Below are 26,258 nucleotides of genomic sequence, written 5' to 3' on the forward strand. Positions count from 1 at the left end.
ATATCCTTTATTTGTTGGAATCACTGTAGACTGTTAATCAAAAATACAGCAGAAGGCATGGAAATAAGTACCATCAAGAATCAAATAATATTTTAGAGTTCAGTAGCTGGCAAGACTGATAAAGGAGGCATGAGCTGTATGTCAAATACCCTTCCCAGCTAGGATCGTAGGGGCTGAAATATTGTTCCTTTTGTGTTCTACCCTGATTAAAATTTAAAGAGAAAGCATAGTTAAATGTAAGCAGTTTATTTAGGAATTTGTAATTATATTCATTTAAGCATTAGGATCAAAGCAGTCTGGCAGCAAATGCTATCTGATAAGAGACACTTTTAAGAGCTAAAAATACTGGTTTGTTTAGGCAAAAAACAGTCTGGAAAATGCAGCGTTGCACATGAGATCAATTGTACGATGCAGGAAGGGAACATACTGGGTCATCTATTTAACTTCCCCAAGGCAGCTCTTGCAGCCAACCTAAACTAAGTGAGCCTGATCCCCTAGCTGAAGCTCGCGTTTATAACTCAAGGATTCTGGGAAGCCTTTGCTTTTTGTTTTGCTTGAGAAGTGTTCTGGGCTAAGGGAAGACCTCTCTTGGGGGGGGGGAATGCAGATCACTTCTTTTAACTGTTCACAGCATTGTCCAGAGACAGTTGTGCTGGCCCAACCTGAAGGTGGGAATGTGTGGAGGGGGGAGCAGGAATCTCTCTGAGTTTTGCTGCCAGAGAGAATACCTGTGGAGCTATCAGGCTGGCAAACACAGATTAGGATAGCTAGCGTTTCTTCCCACCTAATCTCTAGGGATTGCATGATTTTCCTGCAAACATAAGTGATTTGCAAGAGAAATAAGCGGCAAGAACCAAAGTTATGACGTAAAGAGTGTGTATGCTGTAACTCCACTTTGGGATGAGAGACTTGCGATCGTACCTGTCTAAAGAGAGGTACTAGCATTGCTGTAGTATGTAAATGGTTGCTAGTGCAGATGGTTTGCTGAAGACTTCCAGCCTGTCTTTCAACAGATTGTCTCAAAATGTTAGGCAGTGTTACTGCTTCTAACATACATGGATGCATGTATAAACTATACAAGTACCATATCTAAAACAACAGTGAGTGGCCAGGCGTGTTCTTGCTGTTGATCACCAAATAAATGGCAATGTTGGGTAACTTGATTTGTGCTGACTAATCCTGGGCTTGATAAGATTCCTGGCCTAAGTATGTGGGTTCTAGCGCTGGGCTTAACATATCTATAATATACTTGTTTATTTTTAGTGATGGAACTAATTCAGTGATTAATGTACTGCAGTTACTATACTGGTGAAAGCTGTGTGTGGATGCTTTTATACTGGTATCAAGCCTCTCTCTGAATAGGATAGCTGTGCTGGAGTGAGCTACCTTTATGCTTTCCTCATTGTTATGTGATGGTACCAGTTTGTCTTGGTTGGTTGGTTTTGGCAGAGACTAGCTTTTAAAAAAGGCAGATAAATATATGCATCGCTTAGGGGTTAAATAAGCTGTTGAAACAAAAAAGATGGCAAAGGAGACTTGAAATTTGGCTGCACCTGCTCTCCTGAGTCTGTAAATCAAAGGAATTGAGTTAGTTATTTCTGTTTCTTACTGCTTATATGCTTTGGGATATCTTATGTATGCATTTTGGTAAGCAAAAAGGGAGGCTTTGATTTTGAATAGTAGTTTGTTCTTGTTTGCAAGTAAAACAGAATTTAATCTGACTGGATTATTATATATTTTGTTCAGGTTCAATAATGGTTTTATCCTCAGCGGTTCCCAGTTACTATGAAGAAAACAATGAGTAAAGAAAAATCTTAAGCTTTCTAGATGTGATGTCATCAGGAAGAATATCAGTAATTCTCCTGTTTCCTGCTGTCCTGAGAGAGAGCAAAGGCAGACACAAGCTCGCAGGAGCTGCAGATAGGATATTGTCTTCACAGTGGTTCTGTGGCTGTATAACCAGGGCATTTCTGGCATTTGTAGTTTTTTACAGACATTGAGCATATGGTATAACTGTGTTAAGGATCAGCTTTGTAGACACTAAGTCATTAAAACCTGTTATTTCCGCTAAACATAGTGTTAAATAGCTCAGTATTTGCAGACAAGTTGTTAGTGGTCACTTCCTTGGACGTTTATAGTCCCCTGAGGTAGAATTCTTAGCACAAACTAGCAATAAAAATGGCATTGGCTGTGTCACTGACTTTATAACGTAACACTATGCTCTTTACTTGCATGTTGATGGTTTGGACATGCACCAAGCAGTTTATATCCCATGCGATGGACAGCCTTTTACAACCCCTGTCTTCAGGCAGGTACAAGGCAGTAGCTGCTGCTTGAATAGCAAATGATTCTTTACCCCTTGAAATTTTATGGAATCTGTAAGTGGGATAAAGTAAAATTTCAAGTAAACAAGTAAAATTTCTCAAATTTTATTTGACATACCATTGAAAACTTTTTTGTCTTTTTTTTAAAGATCACATTTAAGATGCTAAGAACTTGTGTTGTCATACTTTGAGTATATAATGAAGCTACAAAAGGCACTGGTTACATTGTTAAAAGGCCTGTTAAAGTAGTGATTACTGCATTTCTGGGAAAAGAAATTGATTTAAAACCTCCAAATTTTGGAGTTTTATATGTATGAATCATAACAATTAAAATGCTATGGAAGAAAAAGATTCTAAAAATAGATTGCTGCAATTTTTCAAGAAGCCCCAAATAACACAAGGGAGGATTCATGCAGTCTCATTAATTTTAACAAGTCTAGCATGATAATACTATATATGAGGCCTTGGTTTAAATAATACTATACAAAAGTAGCAGGCGTTCTTACCTGTGTCTTAATAACATGCTTTTCAGAACAAAGCAGAGCTCATTGAACAGTATGTTTTCTTTTAGCCTTAGGGGACATGGTATTTAGGATTAATAGCAAGAATGATGCATGGTGTGAACAAGTCATTGGAGCTTTCACTTCCCTTCAAAGAAAGTTCTTGAAAATGCCACTACTGGTAATTTGCACGCGGTTGTCTCCCTGTTGTCTCTAAAAACAAAAGCTCTCTGTATGAATTTGACACAAGTGCCCAGCTATCTTAAAATAGTACGCTCTGCAGGTGTGTGACTGTCAGACTGTGATGACGTTTCAAGTGGGACCCATCAGCAAGCGTTATATGAACTAAATAAACCAAAGTCTGTTAATGTTTTACTAAGGTCATGTTTTCTAGACTTTGTATCATTCTCGTTCTTCTTTGGAGACTCTCTAATTCTCCTGCATCTTTTTTAAAGTAAGACCCCTTGAACAGGAGAGAGTATTTCAGCCATGGCCCTTGAATTTTCCGAGCAGAAACGTGTGCCTACGCTGTACAGCAGAATGCATAGCGCTGCCCTGCTCAGCTGTGCCGCACATGCRTAGCAAGTCCAATACATCCTGAATGTATTGGACATGTTGTATGCAGTATAAAATCAGTCTTTGCTGTTTTGTGGCTACTTATCCAGGCTGTTGGACATCTGGAAAATCACAGGCAATATATGTCATATGGAAGTGATCTGAAACGCTTCCCTAAAACGGTGGGGGCGTTGTTTTTGAGTGTGTGGAAGATATCGGCTTAGTAAGCAAACCCTTAAAAGGATGTGAGCAAAACTTGAAATTACTCCAGAAACATTAAGAATTATCTGAGATTAGTAAAGTAATTATCTGAGATGAGTAAAGACCAATGTATAACCCTGTGTTAAGAAAGGAGAAATAAACATATAAATGCAAAATACAAAGAATTGGCCGCACAGACCTGTGCTGGAAGAGGATCAGACAGTTGCAAAATATTGAGTCACCAGTGTTGTGTGATGTAGGAAAAGGGATAGTTCCCCTTCTGAGACTGCGGACAGGGAGCATTCAGCCTGAGGAAGAAAAAGGTAATTATTCAGCTCTCCTCAGTGCTAGGGAGGTCTTGTATGGAAAACTGAGCCTGGGCTGCTATGTTTAGAGAAGGATATAGAAAAATGAGTGTTTAGAAGGAAAACAAGAAAAAACGGCCAGAAGTCTAGGTAATGTCTTCTTTGAGGAAAGTTTGAATGACTTTATTTAGTATATTAAAAAGAGGAAGAAAGTGTCAAGAAATATAATGAGTCTTCAAATATGTCAGCAGGGGCTGTATAAATGACAGTGATAAGTTCTTTATATCAGCTTGGAAGAAAAAGACAAAAATACTATTAGTTTGTGATAAAGGAGTCTTAGGTTGAGTACTAGAAAAAGAATAACTTTGGATGGCAAAACACTAGAAACACCTGGGAAATTTTCATCTTCTCCTTACTGAAGCATTTTTAAAGACAGGTTAAACAAATTGTCAGCGGTAATTGCCTGAATAATTCTTAATCCTTCTTTTGGGCAGGTGATGAGACTATACTTAGAGGTCTCTTCAAGCCTCAGCAACAGTGGTGTTTCTCCATATGCATTTTAAACTTGGTGCTACCTAGATGGGTTGCAGTCCATGCACATCTGCACAAGGAAAAAAGGGAGAGCAGCACCTGTATTCATTTCTGTAGGTGTCAGTATTAATCCTACATAAATGCCTGTTCTGCGGAGTAGCACAAGGAAGCTCTGTTGTGTAACTTTCTTCCTCTCTCCTGGAAAAAAAAAAATTCATAATTACACCTTCCCCTGTTTCTCTTGCTGTGGCAGAGCTGTGGGTTGCTCCTTATGCAGGGGTTACACCTGGGACTCAGAGTAGCCTTAGATTTTTTTTAAATAGCTGCCTTTCAATACTTCATTAAGCCTCCTAAAGTTTGAGGAAAGCCAGAAATCTAAAAAGTTTTTCTTTGAGTTGTGACAAAAAAAAAAAAGGCAGTGGTTGTGGGGGGGGAAATGCAGCAAAGGAAGGGAGGCAGTTGAAGATTCACATCAAGTTTTGGCATTGTGTTCTTAAATTGAGATTTTGTAGGCATGCTTTTAGCTTCAGTGAATTAAAATGACTGAGGTAAACATTTCCAAAATGGTGTCTAAAACACTGAAGAGGCTCATACTGTTAAATTTATAAGCTGATGTGAATTTTCTTGAGTTGTCTGGAATTGACAAAACATGCCTATTACAAAACATTTTCTGACAGATACTGTGTTGGCTGTTTTCTCCCTGCTCTGAGCAGTTTGCCTCATCTGTATGGTAAGCACAGAATCTTGGTGTCTTTTTGCTTCCCATCCATTCCAGCTAAGTGCAGTTATGCCCAAGCCATTATTTTTAACTTCTTACTGAGGATGATTTCTTGTTTGATAGAAAAAAGTTGAAAATCAAAGGACTTTTTGCATTTCAAAAGTCTGAAGCCTTAAAATTTGATGACTCATTTGCAGTAAGCTGAGGCTAAGTGTTCTTGACGCTACATTTTTTGAAAGCAATGGGAAGTTGCTGCTGGCAGGGGATATATTTGTTTTACATTCACATTATGAGACAAGGGACTTCCAGGAAAACTGAAAATATCTCAAGAGCAATTACTGTATCACTGTTCCTAGAACAGGGAGATTATCAAGCCTTCACAGTGTTTTACTATGATTCAGCTGTTGTCGTCTTTTCTGCTCCAACATGCTTTGGATTTAAGCCATCAAAGAGTTCATTTTATATTCAAATGGCAGTTTTATTTTGATAATCTTCATTGTAGTATGCTCATGGTTCTAAGAACTGGATGTGTTGACATTCCCAGACAATGTCAGGAAGAATGCTCTAAACTGGTTTTGCTTTGGTTTTGTCTTTGTAGTAGTGATAATAGAGAGCAGACAGGGCTGAATCTGAATTTCTGTATTTTCATCCTGAAAAGACTCATCTTTTTCTTTGGAAGTTTTGAAACTGCATTCTTCATTCATTGGACAATAAGGCTTGCTATGGCAAGATGTGAATGCATGGAGTTAACCTAGCTTCTTCTAGGAGATGCCAGTGAAAGAGGCAGMAAACCTTTATTTTAGTTCGCATTTTTATATCTTTGAAAATATTCCTCATTATCTTCACTAGATTTCAATGCAAATATGTGGGCCATAGTTCTCCTCAAATTCCTATCAAATAATGAAGTATTTACAAGAATTATTATTGCTTTTGTCATTTTTACCCTTTCTTGTACATATGTCTGCTTATCACAGGAAACTGAATGGTTGTGCATTAATATACAGACATTTTTTGTAAATGAATACACTCTGCCTCCACATAGCAGCTATTAAATTTCTCAGCATCAGTAAAATGCTTAATTGGAGAGACAGTTTCAACTTAAGCCACAGCAATTTGTGTTCAGCTGCTGCTTCATGTGTACATTTCTTTAAGGTTGTAGAAGAGATTACTAAATTTAGCCTTGAACATAGCTAATTTACAGCATGAGCTGAAGCTTAATCTCTTGTTTTGCAGGTTGCTTTATAGGAAATCACCCACTGATTAATTTAATTCAGTGTCTTCAACTGTCTTAAATATCACAGTGTTTAGATGGTGACTCTGGTCTCTCAAAAGATCAGACACTGAATTACAGATTTACAGTTTATTTCTAAATGGTTTATCAACTCTGTATCACATCTTTGCAGTCCTTCGTGGATCTTAATGAGGGCTGTAAAAGGTAGGATATACTAGTCTCTTCTTTGAGAATGGAGACATTGTAGTTCTGGCAAAGTAAGACATTGTCTTGTTAAAATGGTTCTTCTGGTGGAGTGGGAAGTGCAGAGAAAACCTTTTTTGAGAAGTCTTCTCTAGGCTTCTCTGCTGTTTATGAAGAGGTCTTTATATACCAGAGGGTTTTCCTCCTTTGGAACACTTTTTCTGACTGTTCAGAATAGACAGGTGTGTGTTTGGGTTTTTCATTTGTTGTGGTAATTCATTGTCTTAGGCTTCACTATAAAACTTATGGATCAAGATCCACCTTTATATAAGGGGGAATCCTAGAATTGTTCTGGATTTAAGCTGTCAGAAAAGTATATAAAATGGGTTTGGGAGAGGGGGAAAAAAAACAAGATTTTGAAGCAATTTGGTTTTTTTAAAATATTCTTGTTAAAGTTCAAATTATTGCCACCTTTGTGCTAAACTCTTAAGATATCTCTTAAGATAAATACAAGAAGAAAATGCTCAAATAGCACAGATCTCTTCTCAGAACTTTAAAAGAAAGCTGGACCAGTTGTTAAGCAGCTGGATCCTGAGATGGCTGAAAATTAGGGTTCACAATTTGTGTCAAAACATCCTGCAGACCAGAAGTTTAGATCTTCAGGTCCTTTGACTGATTGTGCTGTAATGCTGTTTTATTACCTGTTCATTCTGTAAAGAGTTTGCAGAATTCTTCTCTACTGAGCAGCAGTCTTGCCCGTGCCTGTTGCTTGCTAGTGAAACAAATGCAGTTAAATTTGTAATTGAGCATGTCTTCCACTCTTTTTGAATCTAGGCTTTGAAGAGAGCATAGTAAAGCCGCTTCAGTCTTGGCAAATAATCCATATCAAATCGTTAGTCCTTATTGGTTTCATGAGATGCACAGTAGTTGTGCTGTTGCTGCTTTCATTTGAAAGTCGCAGGAACCCAAACCACTTTTCTCTCTTCAAATATTTGAACGTAATGTATGCTCCTCATTCAAAATACAGCAAGCATCCCTAACTTTAGGTATTCGTGTCTGAATATGTAAGAGTAAAAAAAAAAAAAGTCTACGGCCTCCCTCCACATTAGTTAAAGCTTCTCTAGGTACGTGCTGTCAGTTTTTTCAGCCTCTAACCTTCTACTTCTCCAAAATTAATTTTTTAGCTGTTCAGTTTATTCTTTGTTCTGGCTGCAGAACACATTGCAGATGTGAAGGACTGTCTTAAGTAGCTTCAGCACTTTCTTTCCAGAGTTGCTGTGCAATGAAAATGACCAGAATCTGCTCGATCTTTGTTACTGCTATTTAGGATGTTTTAGATAGCAGTAGAAATCAGTTCGGTTTTGCTACTGTGCATCTTGGGGAAGATGGGCAGCAGGGAAAAGAACCRAAGCTATTAGCAGCTGGTTTCCCCCTTTTACTTCGTGCTTCTGTGCTTTTTTTCCCCTTCTTTCCTACAAGCGCACATACATACTTTACTGGTAAGTGGGAAGCGTACATGATGGAAAAATTGCTTGTTGACTTCACAGTTGCCTTGCTCAAAGGATGCCCCAACCAACCAGTGTCTTGCGTATGTGACAAAGGAAATGGGTGGTTTAGTCTCATAAAAGTTTATTGTGAAAAGATAATCATAATTGTTCAAGTAATTTATTTTTCTCTAGGAGTCTGTCATATTTAGAAGTTGCTGCAGTGTTTGTCACAAATATAATTGCCTTGCTGTAACAGCATCTAAGCCCTCTTTGTTTCAGAGGGCAATGAGAACCACCGCTTAGTTCTGCCTGACAATGATGTTAAAACTAAGTGGGGCAAATACAAATCCTTGAAATTTGGGTAAGTAAATAATATCAGGGATCAAAACAGCAGGAAACCTCTAGATTGTTTCAGATGGAGTTTTAAACTAGCAAGTTATGTCAGCATATGCGTACCAGACAGCATACATATACTAGAAAAATAACTTTGAGTAGTATTTATCAAGTAGGATGCATTTCTACCAGTACCTACACTTCATGCTGTGAAAGGTTAAAAAGTTTATGACAGACCTGGCCATAATAAACTAATTTTGTTGCTGCACTTTTCTGATCTTTCTATAGGCCGCTTTTTTTTATTATTCCTTCCAATTTTACGCAGAAGTCGCATAAAAGTGAGCAATTCTTAAAAATGGTCAGTGTGCACTCATTGTATAGTTAGCTAGTGTATACATCAAGTATGTTCTTCCATGCTTGCTGTTGCTAATGAAGGAGTTTGATACAGGAAGACAATCGCTTTGGGCAAGCAGTATACAAAAAAAGCAGCCTGGGAAGCACCAGCTTGTGAAATTCTTTGTAACTGTGCAGAGCTTCCCATTTGTTATAGTTAGTTTATCGTAAGAGACTGCCCTCCATCTTTTCAGTAGTCATCACTCTTCCTGTAAGTATTCTAGAAAAGACCCTGTCAGGATATGGAGGGTACAGTTATGTATCAAGAGATTTTTGAAACTGGGCTCAGTGCATAAAATTCAGCACTGAAGAAGGCATGGAAATGATTCTTGTGGGCTGTCTAGGCTAGCTGACTAGCATAATAGTTTTTGCTGCATATTAGAGAACCTGTAAAATAATGTGCGACTTGGATCACAGGATACAGATTGAGATATGAGTCTGTATTGAGGGGAGCAGAAAACTGGGTAGGGAATGACTACTTCTAAGTAACTGTTATTGGAGAAAGTTTAATGACCTCTTCCAATTATAGTAAACCTACTGAACCACATTAGAGCCACGCCATTTTGCTCATGGGTTTTGTTTCTTCCCTGTATAAAGGCTTAAAGTATAGATCTGCCAGTCAGATCTCTTTATAAATTGGATTCTGTTAGCTAGAGTAAATCTGGATGCTTGTTAATAGATCTCRACTATGCCTGTGTTTCCCTTACCAATGCTTTCTCTGTGTTTGCTGCTGTTTGTTGGGCTGCCAGCTCAATACAGCATGGCTCCAATTGCAGCTGTCCAAGGTGCAATGTGTTTTGTATAGATTGAGGGAGGACTTGAGAGGAACAAATCTATTCTCAGGTAAGTGGCTTTTTAAAGACTGCTTCACCATATAAAATTAATGCAGCTAAGGTCTGGCTGCACTCCCATGTGTTGAAGCAGGTATATGTGTCAGCTTTTGAATTCCCACTAGGGAGGATCATTAAAAGAATCTGTAGGTCAGCCGACATGGGACAGAGGGAGCGGCAGAATGTATTCCTCCCCCTGCCTGGCGTTTGCAGCTCTACCAACTTTGAGCCAGCTGCCATAGAGGAATTAGTGCATAAGTTTCAGTGTGATGTTGGAAAATTCTGCTAAAAAATAAATTAGCATTTTAATCTTTGCAAGGAGGAATTAAGCCTACATTTGGTGTGTTAGTGTTTTTAAATCAAGCTCATATGCTCCAGGGTACAGGCTTGTTTTGCATGATGTTCTGCTACTGGAGCATGACTTGCCTGGGCATTAAGCCCTGGCATCAGAGGCACTGAGATAGTTTGGAAATTAGGAGAACCAAATGGTGACACGGTGGATGTTCATTTATGCATAGTCTTGCTTAAATGACTCCTCTAAAGATGCTGAAGCAAAGTAGCAGGGACAGCATTAAGAGAGCAGTTGGCCTCCCCATAAAGAGAAACAGTGAATACAGTGGCAAGGGGTGAAAGAAACTTTTTCTTCTTTGCTATTCAAGTTGTCTGGTTTTGTCAGCCAAATGAATTTTTTATGTTGGCTGAAGAGTTTCATATACAAATTTTTAAGTTATTCAAAAAATACAGTGTAAACAGCACATACTGGCCTGCCAGCATGCCTTGGCCCTGACCTGAATAGTCTCTGTTAGTGGAAAGAAAGGACAGCAGTTTCCRGGCTCGTTTGTCCCTAGGTGTCTGCTAGGGGATATTACGCTTTCTGTCCAGGGCATGTAATTGTTGGCACTTTCTCCTTCTTGACTTCTGTTACTGGTTGAAACCAGATGGGCCACAGGTAATTAGTTTGGCTTCATGAAAACTGTGTAGACTACTCCATGACAAGAACAGATCCTGTGTTTCTCCCTGTTTGGAGATTGAGTAGTGCAAAGGCAACAGCTGGGATGGGATATGTATATTAAGGAAAAATGCCAGCCCTCAATGTTCTGCAAAAATTTCATTTGGTACATAAATACCATTGCTGTATTCTGATCAGGAAACATAAGCTTTTACTTGCCAGTCAGTCATCACTTGCAATCCCCCAGTGATCTGAAGCTTGCTTATTTTGTGAAGTGACTGCTTCCAGCACTTCTGCGTTGTGAATCTAAAGCACTTGGTTGAAATATTCTTGGTTGACAAGCTGGCTGGGGTGGGTTGGGGTTTTTTTTGTTTTGTTTTTTTTAATAGCCGCTCTGATCTAATCTGAGAAATTGGTAAAGAAGTTCTTGCTGTAAAGAAAAGTTGAACAAGGTCTGGAATGCTAATGACAGCAGGGAAAATAAGGCTTGTGGTTTTCTTAGGATGTCCTTGATGGAGATATTTTTGTATTTTAAACTGTGATCCTTTCAGTGAACAACTGACAGCCCCTGTCACAGACATCTGAGTTTTACACATTCTCTCATGAAATTACTGCAGCGGTTGAAGGCAATGCATAAAGAGAGTTGTAGGTTTTTGGTTTTGTTTTTCTGAATGTAAGCTACTATTCTGAATAATAGAGAATAGTATTGAAAGATGCATTTTCCTAAGGCAAAATAAACTGTGACTAAGCCACTTCTGGTAGAGAACAAGCTAATCTACAAACTCTGAAACTCCACCAGTGAACAAATGTTACCACAATGTCCCCGGGCTATCTGCACCCTTAAAATGTTCTTCCTAATGTCTAACACTAATGTCTCCTTTTTTGTAGTTTAAAGCCATTTTTTGTCCTTGCTCAGAAGCATGCATAGCGCGGGACTGTTCTTCAGAAGTCTGATACGATGATTTCGGCATGGGGCATGTGCTTGTTCGTGATCCCTCCTGTGCTGTTGGTACTCTGTTACTGTTAAAGAAAAGGAGGTGAGTTTTCACCAGAAGGGCTTGATAACTCCAGCAGTTAGTTGCCCAGGATTTTATCGGGAGCCCAGTAATAACATTGTTGAATAGGAAGGCTGTATCTGTTTAGTAACACTTCTGAAAATGCATGTGGTGGTGGTGTGTTTATGTATGGTGGTGTCCCAGGCTGAGAAGCCCGTGGTGGTCAGCTTTCTGTTCAAAAAGCAAGTTCTGCCCCCCCACCCCTTGTGCCTGTAAAAGCTTGCGTGTGTGAAATGGGTGGCTTTGATGAAATCGAACCAGAAAACGTGAACTTAATTAAGTAAAAAATAAAAAAAAAATTTAAACCAGTTGCTCATTCTTGTCCTTTTTATAAGCTTGTGGTTGCCAATCCTGTTTCTCTATACTTACTAATGTAATTGTATACACATGTATGTTAAAAAAATTACATTCTTTGTTTACAAAGATGCAGTTATCAGTAAATTAGACACTAAAAGCATGTCAATATAAATTCTTTGTTTACATCTGTACTGCAGCCGATGTGCAGGCAATGTAAAGCTCCATTTTTCCAGTGGTAGCTGTTGTGCATTTTAAACCTAGAGAGAAAGGAAGAGAATTCATAAACCGAAGGGTGCTCGATATGTCTATCCTTGTAAATCACAGGTAAAAAGTGCTGTTTGTGGCTAGCATTGTTCATGCTTAGTTACAGTGGTTTCTTATAGAGGAAAATACAAAGATTACCTTTCAGCTATTAGATTCATTTTAAACCTTCTTCCCTCTGCCCAAATTCTGTTCAAAACAAGACTGTTCTTGAGAAGAACAGGGGGAAGGAAGCAACTGAGGATGCAAGTGTAAAGTAATTTTATGGCTTGTAGTTGTTGTGGTTTTTTTTGCCAGTGTGTTTTGCCAATGTTCTTTCAGATTTCAATTTTCTGACATCACATGCTCAACTCCCTTAAGGCTTTTCTATGAGTAATTGTACATCTGCTTCTGTTGGGAACCTGTAAATCCAGACTCTCACTCAGTCTTTAGCTAATGTTATCTTGTGCAAACCATGCAGTGAAAAATGAGGTACAGTGTTCTGTGCTTTTCACTTGAATAATTATCTTGGGATTTTTCAGGCTGTTCCAACTCATTAGAAATGAACTGCTAGGCTTTTTTTTTTTCTCCATCAGAATTCCCTTTTTATACTTGCGTATTCTTTAAAAACTTTCATCTCCTGGAATGAAGTTTCTCTGGCTTGTTCATTACTAATGAGGTAGTCTGTTATATTACATGAGCAGAACGTGGTTTGGAGATGTTAAGAAGATGGACATTGGCTGAGAGGGGAAGGAACCACCTGTGGTTTCTCCTTTCTGTCTCAAAACTTCTTGTGTGTAAAACTGGGAATGTTCTGAAAGAAAAATTAGATGAAAAGTCAGGACTGGAAGAGCATATCGGGCAGTGATGATTAAACTAGTTTTATGGAGTTACCTTTCAGTTTGATTGCTCTTTCCATTTTAAGAGGAATGGGACTTGCATACAGAGTGTAAACAAAGGAAGAAATTTATACTAACATGAAATTTCTGTTGTTTTTCTCCTACGATGGACTGACTTCAAAACTATGGTTTGGTGAGCTGACTTTTTTGGTTTTGCAGTGTACAGCCCCTCTTGTGTTGTTCTGGTCTGGGTGTGCAGGCCCCAGAATCGGGGACTGTATTTGAGCTCTGACTTAACTGGGATTTGGGGTGTATCATTGTATGCAGCTCTTTGGCTCTTGAAACTTTCTGCCCTTAGAAAAGGCAAAAGAATGCTATATTACAAAAGCATGTGAGCTTATTTGACTACTAAGCATGCACATTTTCTGAAATGCTTACTGAGTAGCATGCACCTCTGTAAAAGCCTTGATATATTGTCTGCAAGGATGTGCTCACTGAGGGAGAGAGGTCAAAGAGGGAGATCATGCTGTGCTGCTTTAAAATCTCCAACCAGCTGCATGGAATTCAGCCCCCACTATGTATTAAATCTGTTTTCATCTGTCTGAAAATCTCTCTTTTTGCTTAATCATTCAGTATGATCACGTTCTTTTCTGACAGCAAGGATTAGAGTTGTAATTATTGTTCATGGCTCAAAACAGCAGAATTGTGTCAAGGTCCTGGTGTTGACTTGCCTGCTTCGTCCAATACTATTGCAAGTGCAGATTAGTTCTATTTTTAGCCTGATTTCTGAGAAAACAAGATGTCTGTAAGCTCTGTCTGTCCTGTTCTTTGTCCATCCACAGAAGCTTTTTTACCATTTGTCCAGTTTCAAATAAAATTGATATAGGCATACAATTCTTAATAGCCAGGTCCCTGCCACTTCATGAAAATAGGCAGCTGGACAGATGAAGACCTGTCCTTTTCCTCAAGACCCAGTGGTGAGAAGGCATTGTAAATGGAAAGTTTCTAAGACACTGGGGAATCTAGTCACAAAACATCCATGGGAAACTAGGCTTCATTAATCCTGCTGGTCACAGAGCTACTTTCTAAATATTGATAGTGGGGAGCTACTTCAGTGAGCTGTCATCTTCCCAGAGTTTTGGTGCACCTAAAATTAGATAGGATAGTTACAGAACTGCCAAGAGGATTTTTCCTGAAAAGAAATGGTTTAGGATTTTCACCTTGCTTATGCATTTGACTGCCTCATTATTGAGGCCTACAGTTGCATGATCCACAGGGTAGATGTTTTAGCTCAAAACTATTTGATGTAGAACAGACTGGATGTAGGAAGAAACAGTGAATTTGTAATCGGTGATCATGAACTAACTGAATTCAGTGGCCTGTGTTCATAAAGTGCAGTAGTATTATACAAGCAGCTAACTGGGAGGAGCTATGAAAACCAATAATAACTGATGGTGAGGAAAGATGGGAGGAGAGAAGATCTGCAAAGTGCTACCTTACAGAGAGAACAAAGAGTTATACATGAAAAGAAAATTAAGCCATTACTGAGTAGCTGACTTCTGAAATAAGTGTATATATAGCAAGCAAACAAACAAAAAAAATCAGTTGGCTTTCCTTTATGAAGGACTATTCAAAGATGTGATGATACAGAAAAAACCTGTGTTTTACGAGGGAGGGGGAAGGTGAGGTAACCAAACGAGTGCAATTCAGACTTGCAGGGAATCACAGGCAGTTACAAGACCTCTTTCTACTTATCTTATTTCATTTGGGAGTAATCATAGTGAGACAGGAAGTAATTGAGGATGTAGATTCATTTGAAAGCAAATGAAAGTGGCTTGCATGGTTGAGATACTCAAGTATTTTTTCCAGTCTTTCAGTGTGAAAGACTACTAAGTCAAAACCTTATAGAAATACTTATCAGTAAAGCACTAACGGGAGTTGTGATGCATGCGGCCATGTGCTATTTAGAAGAGTCAGGTAACGGGCGTTCCAAGCTGCGAAACAACCTGCTCTGCCCTGTCCTGGCTTGAGAAGCAATGAGGGTAGAATAGTAAAAAGGGGCCATGTAATTCTGAGCTGTGTATACAGAAATACCAAGGAAAACAGGTGGTTTTTTCTTCTGTGATGTTGACTGTCCACATAATAATTTCTGTGTGTGTATATAGATATACACACATGTATATAGCAATCTGCCATCGGAAAATTACTGATAAATTGAAGGGAATATGTGCAAATAAAATCCAGGGTTCTCAGGGGAATAGTTGTTCCTCTCTTTTGGTGTGCAAGTTCATCAAGCACTTGGGAGAATGTTCTGTCCATCATGATGGACATTATATCTAGACCTCAACTGAAAGGAGTGATGTATTATATATGCAGGTTCAGAGGATTTTTTGTTTGCATACTTTTTTTTAACTGCAGTTACTGACGTGCCATAAATGTCATATCTGTGGTGAATTTCTCTTCCTGGAGTTACTTTTACAGTCCATATACATGCAAATTTGGTCTGGAGTAAGTGGCCATTTCCAAAGCTACATAACTGGGGTTTTTTTTGTTAGTGCTGAATAAGTTTTAGAGCTAACTATGTTGAGCAATTGATATAAGAATCAAGTAAGACTACGCTAGTGCCTCTGAGCATAATGTTAAGGAAACTGAACAACATTTGCTTGATGTGTTGACACAGAAAAATACAAATGCAAATATCTATATGAGGTGTCTAGCTCTTAGAAAAACTATAAAAAGGATTTAGTATAAGCTAACATAAAAAGAGTACTCTTTCCCCCTTTAAACTTTTTCTTGAATCTGAATTCTTTCATGTTCATAATGCATGTTTGCATAATTACAATATATTTGCAGGGCAGTAGGAGCAGGTTTCTCTGCAAGGCAGATTTCTCTCATATTCAGTGCTCAACTTCACTCTTTAAACCAATACATTTTGTTAGGCTCCAGATGAGATGTAATATCTGAACTGCGTCTTCAGGTGAACTCAAAGATAAAGCAAATGAAGCAGTTCAGAGATCAGGGTTAACTCCATGCAAAGAGATTTTCAAGATCTTTAATCCACTTTTCTTATTATTCATGCATGAACACCTGGCTTCTGCCCCTTCAGAGCTGTGGTGGTGAGCAGATTAAATGACCAAGGTTTTAGTCACCTGACAACTTAATAACAAGCTGTCTTTAGTATGTTTATTGTATACTGCTGATAAATACTGATGGAGTCTCTGCCACTTCACTGAATATTTTGGAAACATTGTTCAGGGCATAGGAGAATGGCAGGCTTTTGGCTAAGGCTTGGGAACTTCTATTCTCTTGGACTTCTGTTGCGTATTCTGTGCCAAGTCTCTTTGCTTTCTCTGTACTGGCTTTCGCAGCTGCGCACTCAGGGGTATGTATCTGCCTTTGAATTGACTTTAGGATTAATTTAAGTATCAGAATGATTGGAAAGCCTCAAACTAGAGGCATAATAACCATGCAAAAAAATATTTATTTATTTTTAATCCTTGAGTGCCAGTTCTTTTGAATCAGAATCGTTCTTCAAGGCGTGAGTTGAAGAATCTTGTTTTTGCACCAGCAGACAGTTTCCCAAAGTGCTTGACTAGAGCAGAATTGACTAGTGCTGATTGAACTGGTGGGAGATGCTCGCTTTTTAAGAGCGGTGGTATTTAACTCTCTCCATGACTGGACAAGGCATATTTATTGCTGCCAGACTTGGTCCAAGTTGGAAATTCATGCCCTTGCTCCTCCGATGGCATTCCTTTGTAGTTGAAGGAGTTCAATTACAAGCTTGCTTTGGAGAAAATGAGATCCGATATCCATTTTAACCTGGTTTTGTTCTCATTCCTTGGCAATATATGTGAAAGTGTGTGTAGAGGGCAAGTCACTTGTCAGAGTTTCATTAAAATATTACCCTGCTTAATCTGTAAAGCAATCCAACTTGCCATAGCATCTAATGCACAATATAATTACTTTTTATGCATTTCCCCTCATGAGTAATCAAAATCAATTTACAGAAAATGTGTTTTACTGGGGTTTGCATTGGGGAATTGCTTTGCCTACAGGCATCCAGGTTGCCATGACATAGTTTCAAAGATGCCCTTCATTTTCTTCTTGTAGAACAGTTGTAATTTGCAATTGCACTAAATGCCAAGCAGATAACTATCAAAAAAATTGCTGCCCACCGATGGGTTCCAGAAGTGAAGACTTGTATTTTCAATTTGCACATGAAACCTCAGAAGAAAAGTGATCGGTTTTCTGCTTAATATGACAAGTAAATCAYTGATTCTGAAAACTTGAGAGTGCCAGAACACCACTACGCCTCATACATATTAGAGCTATGTAAACCAAAGCGTATATGGTCAGGTTCATTGACCTGACTTGCCAATGTCGTTCATGCTTAGCTCCCTCATAATATGACAGACATGTGAAATGATTTATTTTGCAACACTTCATAACCTATACTCTATTAGCTTCTTTCCTAATGTGATGGAGCAGAAAGTGTCCTTGTAAACCTGTAAGTGAATGCTGTTATGCTCTGCTGATCCATTCATATCCATTCGTCTAACATATTGTTGGATGTGGAATTTAAACACTGATCCGAAAGCGATAAGGGTCAAAATAAGTGATTTTTCAGTTTATTACTTGCATTTGTCACTGAGAATATTTTTTCTTTTTTTTTTTCCTTTTTTTCCCCCAGTTGCTGTGGAATGTGAGTGGTATTAATTTGTAGCTTGTCTAGGCAGGGGATGCCTGCTAATTTCTAGGTGAAGCAGTGGTTTGTGATACCACTGGCAAGTTTTGTATTCTTCAGTCTCTCTTCACCCCTCTAGAGGAGTCTTGTGCAATCCTCCAAGTCTTTTAGAATGGCTTAGTAGCGCCACAGGGTTTGTAAATGTTAAACCACACACCTTTTTCTTTGTAGTGTTCCCTTATGAATCCTGCTCTCCGAGGCTCTTTAGAGTAACGTGCTGCTGCTCTTCCTGCCTGTCCCATCTGAGATGCCCAGGAGCCCTCTGGCTGAGGACATGGTTCTTGCAGCAGCTTCTTCTTCCCTTTAGTTGAGTCCCATCTTTGCAAGGTGATTAAGCCTTCCTTATGTTCCCTGCTGCGCTGTGCCTGCTGCTGGTTTGATGTTACAAATTCTTTGAAAGAGTTTCAGTGTTTTCCAGCAAGTTGTGTGCAGTCATTGTCCCGGAGTTGAAATGGCTGAAGAAGTCGGGAGTTTCTACAGGTCCCAAACTGTCAAAAAGATACCCCTTCGCCCATGAAGCTAGGGTAGCTATTGAGCCCAGTGCTAGATTTCCTAAATGAGAAAGGAAAGAATAAAAAAGGTGGAAGTGAGAATTGTGTTCAGTTTTTCGTGCAAAAGTGCTTTGAGGGCATAACTACATTTTCCTCTAGCTCATTACAGGGGATTTTCTCAAAGTGGGTATAGAACGCTAGACTTCAATTTCCACCAAGATTCAAGAAAATCAACCTGCCGAATATCCCTCCCTTTATCACCATCTTCCTCTTTGGAGCCCTCTTCAAAGGCTGACAGGTTTCTGTCTTCCTTATGTACGGTAATGAACCGTTGTTTGAAAAATGAGAACGTTTGGTAAGCGTATATATTTGTGCTCCTGCATAGGCTGGTATAAAAAAGGATTAGCTCTCGATAGAAAAATGGGCATTGCTTCTTCAAGCAGCACACCTTGCTGAATGCTTTCGGATGACTGGAATTCTTAAGCCAGTTCTCAGAAACTGGTAATTACTTTGCCTTATCTCATTGCTGTTAGTGGCATGCACGGATGTAAAAGTTCTCCTTCCCCACTACTCCTCCTCTTCCTTTCTGCCCTAGCCCCCAAACAAAAAAGAAAAAATGTGGATTTGTCTAAAGAAAACATGGTTGTATAGCCTTTCACTGAAAGCTTGAAGTTGTATTGGTGTTCTGCTTTTTAGGGCTTTTTTAGCGGTGAATGAAAGAAAATTAACGTATCCTTTACCTGTTAGAAAAAATGTCTTAAGTACAGTATAAGTTGAAATTATCTTTCCTTCAGAGATTAATCAAAAAATTACCTTTGGCTTATGTCTTTGTATCAACAGCCCCACCCATTTGTTTACATATGGCTTGGCTACTTAGTCTTAAAAGAAACAAGAACAGTTTGACAGGCCGGGCAATTAAAGGTTTCCTAGAGGCCTTGAGAGTTCAGCTGACGGTTGCCTAAGGCAGTTGGATTAGCACATAGCCCGCACAGTCCCTGTTATGTCCATACTGGCAATGCTCTTTTCTCCAGTACGCTGTGGAAGTCTGCTTCCTCTCACTGGCAGCATAGAAGCACTGGATATTTTTTTTCCTATAGATTTATTTTAAGGATGGCACAGAAATGTCTCTTTTTCCACATCAGTGAAAAGTAGGGGTTTTGTTTACTTGTTTGTTTTTTTTCCCGTGATCCAGTGGAATGAAACCCAATGGACAGAGCAAGCCAGGTTATATAATAATTTCACTTTCTGTTTTGTTTTTGTTTTAAAAGGACTAACCAGCCAGGAATGTTCACGAAGAAAGAATTTGATCAGCTGGCATCAGTGATAGACAGCTTCAGTCTCATGACGTATGACTATTCGACACCACAACGGTGAGATTCTAACATTAGCAGAAGACTGCTGAAGGAACCGATTCCTGGTTATGTTGCTATTTAAAGCTACAATATGAGTTGATTTTTTTTGGTAAAGTGGACAGTTTCTTTTCAGTGTAACAAATCCAAAATTTGGGGATTAGTACTTAAGATTGTAAGTGTGGGTTTGTTTTTTTTTTTAATCAGTCAAAAACTTGGAACAGTGTTTAACTGCCATGTAGATTTGGCACCCAGATGTTGTGAAAAGCTTTGTACTTGAACTCAAGAGTTATGCTTTTTACGGGTACTGTGACACTTTTTTTTTTTTCCTCCAGGCAAGGCTCTTCAGTTTTTAGTTGTTTGGCACAGTTTTGCCTGATAGGTATATGAATAATCCAGTACATGTCCTTCTGGGAAGACAGCTTTTAAGCACAATTGACAGCTTCATTTGCCTGTTTCATCCTGAGATGGTGGACTGCCTTTTGGCAGCTCTGCTAATGTTGACATGCTTAAACTTGTTTTTTCCATTCTTCCACTAGTCTCTCCCTTGTCTGGTAAAGCTGTTTGTGCAGCAGCTCAGTGATCCAGAGCAGGGAACTGATCTGACTGAAAAATAACACAAAACCCTAATCTTGTATGTAAACGTTCATTTTCCGCAGCTCTATATTTTTAACTGTGTGAAAGTGGAACGGCAGCGGAGGTGACGGGTGCTTAAACTCTGCCGAGACTGTAATGTTATCATTTTCCAAAAGCACAGATCATTTCGCCTCCAAATTGCAGAGAACGCTGCACTTCTGGAATTCCTGGGAGATTCTGTGTCTCTTGCTTCAAGGTGGCTGTCCAGAATTAATGCTTGGGGTGAACTGGCATCTTTGGAAATGCCATTACTTTCGTGTGTACTGTATCACTAGGCCCTTTGTCATCTTTAGTATATTAGCTTCTTGATAACATCTAGACAGGTTTAACAGAAGGAAAATTTGTCTCTTCTGAGAAGAATTTATATAACTCCTTCCTATCTCTCACCAGGCCCTGTCTCTAGATCTTCAAGTCTAGTGCCCTAGGAGAAAAGCAAATGTATAGGTGGTAATGTGTACTGAAACTAGAAGAGCTTTTTGTTAGTCTTTCCTGCTGGAATATGTTCCGTTCCCAGCCAAACTGCTCATGGCCTCAAAATATGAGGGGAAAGATATCAACAACATTAATACTTATTGCAGTGACCGGGATAATTCTGCTGTGAATCTCGGACTAACATTTACCTTCAGCTGAACATAAAATGCCAAGACTGTTGTCTTAAAATGTACTTCTTTGTCTAGATTAGTGTTGCATCATCTTCTGCGTGTGTTAATGAAAAAGACCACTTAGGAATGCATCTATAGTGATTAAAATCACAAGTCAGTTCAGCAGATGTATATTACAGCGCCTCATTTTTTCTTAATTTTTAGGTGGGTCTCAAGGTCAAACATTCACAAGTCAGGATTTTAACTCCGAGTAAAATTTTGCTAGAATGGCAAGTGAGTTTGGTCAAAAGTCTGTTATCGAGATTTGTATGTCAGGATCCATCTACACTGCAGTCAGAGGAGTGGTTGTGGCATAAATAAATATATGTATATATATACATGCACACACACACAGTTTAACTTTCTTCTAAGTAACACTGACATCTATGAAGATAAGGTGATATGAGCTTTAGGTCAGGCTGTACAAACCCATCTGGAACCCAGGATGCATTCTGAGATACAAATCTCTTCTAGACTTTCTTTCCTGTGTGGTAAAGCTGCACTGTGCTTTATGCCTTGCTAAAATCACAGATTCTGCTATGGTACAGTCATATCCTTTATGCTTTCGCTGGCGCATTAGGTTGCTCAGATGTGAGCTTGAGCTGCTAATCTTCCTGTACTTGAAAGGGAGATGGAGGCAGTTTTCAGGCAATGCACCCACTGTATTTGAACTAAACTTAGTTTGTGAGGTGTAATGCTTTGTCTGAGACAGGATTTGAAAAAAGAATTCCAATCTTTTATGCTTGAATTTGCTTTGTTTGGTCTGAATGTATGAAATACAAGATAATACCTATGTTTTCTCACAAAACTGTTGCCTTTAAGTGTAAACATAATTTCCCACACAATTCTGTACTACATTAGCACATTGAGTTTTAATGGCACAGATATCCAGAATGCTTTGAGGTAGATTATTAGCAGAGAGTAAAAGATGCTGATATTTATGAGCCTGGAATATGCTTTTTATTATGCTACTGAGTGTTTGCAAGGAAGCCTGTTGTTTTCCTTTGCAATGAACCTAGGGAGGGAGAGAGCATGATATCCTGATACTGTATATACGACAATTCAACCACTCCGTGTATTCTGGCTGTACTCATTTTGTAAACATGGCTTTTTGTTGTCAGGTTGCCCATCTAGGTTTTTGTCCAGAAATAAACTGTACAAATATGCAGGTTTCAGTGATTGCTTAGCTTTTTTTTTTTTAGTTCTTTATATAAGTAAATGGTGGATTTTGTCCCATTGTGTTACGCTAGGTTACAGCATGGAGAATAACTGAAGTTAGTGTTTTGAATTCTCTTGTGGGAGTTATGCCAGACCCAGTGATACAGAAAACCTGCTAGGTGGAAGCCTCTTCTTACCCACTGTAAGAAGACTCATATTCCTTCACGTTAGAAATGGATCGTGAAGTCAACTGAAGAGTGAGGCAGCATGTTCTGTGCATCAGCAATTCAAGCCACAGATAAATATGCATTTAGTCATCATAGGATCATGGGTTAACCTTCACTGTTTCTGGTGTGCTGTACTTTGCTCTCTACAATTACACTAGTTAAAAAGAGAAAGCTGATGATAATGAGTGTGCACGCTTTCTAATGAACTGTTTGGTTTTTGCTAACCCAACAGACCTGGTCCGAATTCCCCTCTTCCATGGGTACGAGCCTGTGTTCAGGTGCTGGATCCTGATTCAAAATGGAGGAATAAAATACTTCTAGGGCTGAATTTCTATGGCATGGACTATTCTGCTTTGGGAGCCTCTGGGGAGCCAATCCTTGGCAGCAGGTAAGACTTCTCTGGATAGTGAGTACTTATGTATCAGGGGTTCTCACAATCTTAGAAATTCATAGATGTTCCTGTTTAGAAATATAGACTATAGTAACAGAGAAATGGCAAAAGGGATAAATCTGCACATGAAATAGTAACTCACCAGTTACAGAGACAAGACCTGTTCTCTGTACAGAAGTGCAAATAAAGGGTGCCGATATTCTGTCAGCACTCCTATGGAGAAACGGTTTGTGTCATTTTTCCTCCTTCCTCTCTACATGCTCGTACACATAGTTTGTCATCTTTGCGTTAAAATGTTCTGAGGAATTCTCTTATGGTCTGTATCAGTTATGGGTTCATGCAGTTGACCTACAGATTGATTCTCTCAGCTTCTGAAGTCATTACCTGTTACTCTGAAATTTGATATTTGTTTCAAATAGCAATATGCCACCAAGTTTCTTTTGAGTAGAAAAAGCTCTCCTGGAGACAGAAATCTCTTAAGAAGATAAATAAAGGGGAGTATTCCAAAGACAATCTGAAATTCTGTTTTGATTCTCAGAAGAAAATGTTTGTCTTGGTTTTGGGTAATAAYCACATATAATAAACAGTGAGCTTCATAGTAGTGCAGTTGGGGTATAGCAGCGCATCGAGCCAGAAGAGAAAGCAAGAAAAATATCAGTGTGAATTTGGCAGGAAAATCAAGTTTGTTCAGAAGTTTCCTATTAATTTATAAAACAAAATCAAGCCAAATGGCAACAATCCTGAAGCACAAGAGGCGACTAGTCTTATTTTCACACATAGGTTACTAAGTTCGTTACACCAGGATATTTCAGTATGGTAACAGATTGCCTGCAAGGCGTTGAAATTCAATCTGAGATGGTAAGTCTAAGGTGAGAGCCTGAATTTTTTTCTATCCATGCTTTCAGTTATGCAAACACTTCATGATCATATGAATTTCACTTGTCTTCACTGTCTTTCTGCTTCACTGTGGCTGTTTGCTGGGGTTTAATACTGCAGACACAGTTGCTGAATTGTGTCTAAATCTGGCTGAATAATACAAAATGACTACAAGGTGGAGGAGATAAAGCCATTGCCTACAGTTAAAGGTTGTAAATGCTGAATGATTATTGCGGGATATATGAGAATGGCTTCCATTGAGTAAGCTGTAGTGGTTAGGTGGGAATAATGCTAAATGGTCCAAAGCACTGTTGATTTACAAGCCTAATTGTACAAGTTTAGTGTAACTAATGTAGTTTCACTGTAATATTTAGAGCTCCTTCTTCTGACAGGTATATCACAGTATCTGGCAGAATAAAAAAAAAARGGGGGGGGGATTTGCTGCTTTTTCTCTGGGCTACAACTTTTGCAATGAAGTTACCACTTGAAGACATATTGCACATTTGTGTAGTATCTCTTTTTGCTTTTCATAGGTTAGTCTGGACTATATTATAGGATTAATTCTTGCCATTTTTGAATTAACAGCAAAAATCTCCTAGGTAAGACTGATACATAATCAAACCAATCCAATTTTTACTTCTCTTTCTATTTAAAAAAAACAAAAACCATGTTTAGCTATATATAGGGCATTGGTGCGCAATAAAGAATAATACGTATTATACAGAGAATGGTCCTGTTAACATATACTGCAGTGACAGACCATGATACTGTCATTTTTCAGATATCTGCTGGAAGCAGTATACTGGGCAAAGTGTTAAACTCAAACAATCTTTTGAAGTTAATACACAAAAACCCTGTAATTAGGACTTTACTGCCTTAACTATTAAASAGCTGTCAGTGGTTAAGCTTATTTTTACAGAAATATATTTTGAGCCTGCACAGTTATGTTTAATCTTTGCTGAATGTGCCATATATAGTAATGTAACAGTGAAATAGGTTGGCTGAGGTTCTGAATGAAAAAATTAAAGGCTACTGGAATGAATAAATTTTTCCATTTTAACTGGTAACAGGCTGTTTGTAAAGAACTCTGTTTCTAGCATCTGTGAATGTTTGAAAACCATCAATATCGCAACTAGCTGAACCCCCCAATGGGCACAGCTTATTCAGAGTTCCTCTACCACCCTCCCATCCAGCCTCCCCCGCCCCCCGATAAGGCTTCTCCCTTATTCGACACTGGATTTTAATATGCTGGCTATATCAGGTTTTGTAAGATACATAGCTGAGATTGAGCCTAATCTTATTTTTGTGTCTGCTTCATGCTGCAGCTGAAGGCTGCTCAGTAATTGTGTCCGGTGTAGAAGTGCGTGGCTTGATTATTTACTTTTCTCATCTTGGCTTCTTAGGGAATTTGAGCTTCCGCTTTTTTGGTGGCCATAATCTAGTCTTGCTTTTGACATGTAAAACGTGTTCAAGGCTTGAGTCATGGCTCCTTTTAAGACACCCTCCATATGTGTAGTGATAGTGATGTTAAGCTAAAATACTGATATTAAAATGAATTACAGATGTGTTCAGTTAAGTGCAGTGGTTTGGTTGGTGTCAGTATTTTTGTAGTAGGCTTTTCTTTAGGCTTTTGCGTTTGAGATTTATTGCGCATACGGGTTTGCAACAGCCCAATGTTCCTTGGCAAACTGCAAGGTACGCGCTGTCTTGGCTGAAGCTTATTGATCCGAGTCTGATCACCTTTAACAAGAGAGCTGGAGAGTTGTAAGCCTCAGTGGCAAACTATATATTTTTCAGGTTGCTTGATGTAAATATTGTATGCACTTAAAATTGTTTACTAGTATAACATATAGAGAGAATTACATGCAGAGTGCAGAAACCTTTGTTGGCCTCATGTTCTTTTCTTCAGGATAGAAATGACGTGATGGAAGGAGGCTCTGAATGTAGGCAGATTTCATTCAATGAATATTTTTTCAGTGATGAAGCTCATAAAATAATTTTGAGTAGAATTTCTATTTGCATAAAATATTATCTGGCTGTAGGGTTTTTTGCAGAATGTAATTAAAGGTAGAAGTACTTGGTTGCCATTTGACTGGAAAGATATATAACCTTTCTATATAATATCCTTTTTCCTTCATGCACAGCATAAAAAGTAATATGTGTGTGTGTGGATGGGCTTGTGTATGTATATATATCAGAATTAAATGAAATGAAAACAATTTTTCTCTTACAGCACAATGTAGTTTGTCTTTGGGAGCTGTTACAGTAGGAGCTGCAGCTTATGTTTGCAGTAATGATGTGTTCGTCATTCCCATGCAGCTCAGCTGCAGATATTATTTGTTAATATGATGAGCCTGTCTCGGAGATGATAGGACATTCTGGTGCTGTAATCAACCAAGTACCTGCATGATTTGGCTGCTGGGAAGTTACATTCCTGTGTATATTTAGTTCTGACAGAATTTGTATGAAATGCTAAACTGAAGTAAAGATTATATGCCTGTGATTCCCCAAATCCCCCTAGTGCTTCTGGCAGTGTTTACTGCCCTCTGGCTGTCAAGAATCGGGTGTCTGGACTGCCAAGGTGCAGTCCTTAAAACCTACCACTGTGTTAATCCTGTCAGAACATAACCACCTGGGGTTGCTGACTTGCTGCTTTAATAATCGGGTTGTTCTAGGCATGTCCTCTACTGCTACCTCAACCTGACRGTATTTCATCTTCACCTCAAAAGAGTATGTCTTCAGTAAATAATTCTTCAGTATACTCTGAAGATTGA

At 38.8% G+C, this 26,258-nt stretch overlaps 1 protein-coding gene across 5 annotated transcripts in view; it reads left to right on the top strand.

The window, feature by feature from the left end:
• CHID1 (chitinase domain containing 1) overlaps positions 1 to 26,258 on the top strand; it is a 127,589-nt gene that overhangs the window by 28,763 nt on the left and 72,568 nt on the right. For 3 of the 5 annotated variants that reach the window (XM_026059151.1, XM_026059149.1, XM_026059150.1), the window contains 2 exons: positions 19,475 to 19,576; positions 22,450 to 22,605. In XM_026059151.1, the coding sequence (XP_025914936.1) occupies positions 19,475 to 19,576; positions 22,450 to 22,605 (258 nt within the window). Of the gene's footprint in view, positions 1 to 19,474; positions 19,577 to 22,449; positions 22,606 to 23,388; positions 23,478 to 26,258 lie in introns of all 5 variants that reach the window. The other 2 variants (XM_026059152.1, XM_026059153.1) reach the window with 2 other exon arrangements.

Source organism: Apteryx rowi, unplaced genomic scaffold (assembly GCF_003343035.1).
Source record: "Apteryx rowi isolate R43461 unplaced genomic scaffold, aptRow1 scaffold_152, whole genome shotgun sequence".
Lineage (NCBI taxonomy): Eukaryota > Metazoa > Chordata > Aves > Apterygiformes > Apterygidae > Apteryx > Apteryx rowi.